Below are 3433 nucleotides of genomic sequence, written 5' to 3' on the forward strand. Positions count from 1 at the left end.
TTGTTCGTGAAATGTGGCCTCAAAATGTGATGTGTAGTGGCAGAGTTAGGATGCTGATTTGGATTTATCTTGACTATAAGACACAAAAGCTCAGTCAAAAAATATTTTCCATCAAAAAGGGGGATAAATGTGAAAATTAATTTGAAGGGAAGATTTTCCATAGAGTTGTATTCTGTTATTCAGAGGAGATACTGATACAAATAGGGACTTTGCTGGCCATTTGGCATTCAGGTCCGGGTGTTTTTTGTGTGATACAGATTGATTGAGTAGCGGCTGTATTTCAAAAATGCACTTCACTGTTGTCAGTGAGCAGTAGTACTTGTTCCATGACATTGACATTCAGTACATCAAAAGCTATTTACTGTTATGTCACATATTCCACAGTCCTGCCAGCACTAATGGAACCGACCTCTGAGAGAGTAAGAGATGTCTACAGTCACAGAGTGACCTCAAGCACCTCAGCTATTTTAAGTTAGCCATAGTCTGTAAGCTTTGCCTGTGTCCGTACTACCTTGCTTTTCCTAAACTGTTCTCTTCCATTTAAAGAAGAGAAGAGTTTCATAGTTTTGTGCGTTGTGCCATTATAGCCAATTGGTACTCACCAACTGCAACATGATGTGCATTTCTTCCATTATGTGGGATTTCGTGTTCTCTAGTAATTGCCATCAAAGAAAAGTCACATCGTCAGTGCTGCTGCTCATCACAGGTCCTGCTAAGTCAGTTAAGACCTTGTTGCACAGAATGTTGTAAATCAAAAACCAAAACTTCATTTTGGCAGGTCTCCCGTGTTTCCTCTCAAGAAGCTCCAGTAGAAATAGGGGTATTAAACTGTATAGTTAGCCAGAGGGTTGTACTGTAAATACTGTAGAGTCTGGTCATGACCCATGTGTGACTAGACCCTAAAGGCCACAGAGGTGAGTCCAAAGCCTCAGATTTAGGGCACGTATGCTGTACAGTCCGTCCTTGAAGGCTAAGGAGACATTGATCTGAGTTCTTCACACATCCTGCTTATAGCTGCTGTTACACCTCCCAGACAACCATAAAACCTGACCACTTTTCCTTTTTTCCATCTGGACAGAATTTCTAGGTGAGAGGGGATGGAGAATAGGAAGGAAACAGAAACAAACAAGTAATAGCTATGAAGCTGGGCAAAAAGAAGGCATCTTAATAAAATAAGTGAATAAACAGCTCTGTCAGAGCAGCTTTTTAGAAGTGTGTTGTTTTTACCATAGAAGCCAAGACACCTGCTGATACTTTTGAAAAACAGAGGCAAGCCATGTCAATTCCATTAAGACTCAAATGTTGAAGTACTAATGCTAAAAGTATTTTTTTTTAATCACAGGGAAAGTGGAGTTGAGTAAAGGTCTAAGAGCTGTATACAATCTAATGCCACTGATGTGGACACCTGGATACCTGAATAGAGCCTTGCAAGTGATGGAGAATGTGGCTTCATTGCCAGGGGACAGCAAAATCTGTAAGGAAGCTGTAAGTATGAAGGCTATAACCTGCTGAAGCAAAGGGATTTCATAAAAGCCAAACTTCAGTAAAACCTATGAATTCTGCACCTTGCTAATGAGCAGAGACCCAGCAATACTTCAGAGGTCTTTGGAAGACAGGAGAAGTAGTAATGTCTAGAACATCATGGTTCATGAGCCAGTGATTTTACTGGCGTGTCCTTGGAAATGCATGTGTTACTGCCACAAAACTTATGTTTCCTAAGCCTTATCCTCCCTATCCTCTTGCAAGTTTGGTTTTTTCCCAAACTGTAATATTATTTTCTGGATGAATAAATTTCATTATCTAAAAGCATAGTTTTCAAATTAACTTTAACTGTGCAGTTTTGGTGTAAACATTCTCAGGTGATTTGCCCAATCAATATCAGTCACGTACTATTCTTTTAGGCTTTAAGTTTCCGTAATTTCTCACTGGAAGTGTGTCTTCTTTCTGCCATTACTATCTTAAGAATGTTATACTCATGTAGTATTGTGCTGTATTACACTGTGAACAAGCAAGACAAGTTTTGATTTTTTTCAATTGTCTGAGAAACTCTTTAAACAAGTGTATGTCTTTTCAGACACATTATTTCATTGCTTATTTAATCCTGTTTCAGTACTGTAGTTTAAACATTACATTTCAGTGTCAGGAATGTTACTTCAAATAAGCCTAATTTTTATTCCTTTAGCATTATGTACTTACACTAGGCAGATAAAACTGTAAATATCAAGATCCCTTTTGCTGGGAGAAAGCATCACAGATTCAAAGGTCACACCAAGTTATTTCATCCTACTGATAAACATTTAGAATGAGAATTCATGGAAGGACAACAGCTCTTTGCATTTGTAAAAGCCGCATTTTAAAATGCAGTTAACCTGCATCAAATAATTCCAGCTATGGAGTTCATGTTATTCCCAAAGCAGCAGCAGCTTCCATATAGCAGTTCCATCTTTTATATCAGTAATACATACAGAAATAAGTTACCAAGTGCCTTAGTGAAGCTAATGTATTCTTCTGATTCAACTGCAATTAGATTAGGAGAGGGTGGCTCTCTTACTGCATCAGAGGACAAAAGCATGAAGAGAACAGAGGTGTCATTGATTAAAAATATACCGATATATTATATGCCTACATTTCCATTTTCCTGTTAAATTATTAAACTAACGTTTGGAATGAATGTTCTTGTTGCTGAACAGGTGATTTCCCTGCTTCTTTTCACCAAAGAGCTGTAAGAGATGATCTATTAGAAATAATTTTTTTCAAACATTCCATAGTAGTACCTTATTTAGAAACATCTGTGATTGTGTATCATGTCAGTGCTGTTATCACTGTGACTACTGTTTAGTGTTAGTAATTATGGCTGGATATGAGACCAAGAGGAGACATTAGCCTAATGCCTGACAAATCTGCAAATACCAGTCAGCATCTGGATCACTGAGAGTTTTACTATTGACAGGGGATGGTGGAGTTCTGCTGCTGCAGAGATTTAATGTTCAACCTCAGAGGTCCCAAGTACAGTACAAAATTCTTCCCAGAATAAGTCCCATTTCCTTTCTTTTTTATCATACACAGAAGTAATATCAAAATACATGGTAACTCATGAAATTGTTTGCAAACAATGGTGTTAATTACATTGCATTTCCAAACTGTTTATGTTAACAATTGCAAATGTGGTTTTTCAGATTGATGCTTTGGAGACTGTTTTGCGATCTGTCCTTGAAGCAAAACCTAGTCCAGAATTGGCTGAAGAAGTCAAGGAAGTAGAGCAGAAGTCACAGTGTGCAGAATCAGAAGAAACAGAGCAGTCTAAAGCACCTGAGTATTACACCCGATTCAAGGTAAGAGAGCTTCATTTATCTAAATATTCTAAGTTGTAGTACATCTCCACAATATATACTAGAAAATAAATACGTTAGGTTATTATGGCTAAAAAACCGAC

The 3433-nt window shown here is 37.7% G+C and overlaps 1 protein-coding gene across 1 annotated transcript in view; it reads left to right on the plus strand.

Annotated features, from left to right (window-relative positions):
* Nucleotides 1-1342: 1342 nt before the first annotated feature.
* Nucleotides 1343-3433, plus strand: part of LOC104538857 (28S ribosomal protein S27, mitochondrial-like) — a gene marked incomplete at its 5' end in the record, with an annotated part of 6438 nt that continues 4347 nt past the window's right edge. Inside the window, 2 exons of the mRNA XM_010182217.1 lie at nucleotides 1343-1485; nucleotides 3177-3332. Of these exons, the coding sequence (XP_010180519.1) occupies nucleotides 1343-1485; nucleotides 3177-3332 (299 nt within the window). The remainder of the gene's footprint in view (nucleotides 1486-3176; nucleotides 3333-3433) is intronic.

This window comes from Mesitornis unicolor, unplaced genomic scaffold (assembly GCF_000695765.1).
Source record: "Mesitornis unicolor isolate BGI_N332 unplaced genomic scaffold, ASM69576v1 scaffold27930, whole genome shotgun sequence".
In the NCBI taxonomy this organism is placed as follows: domain Eukaryota; kingdom Metazoa; phylum Chordata; class Aves; order Mesitornithiformes; family Mesitornithidae; genus Mesitornis; species Mesitornis unicolor.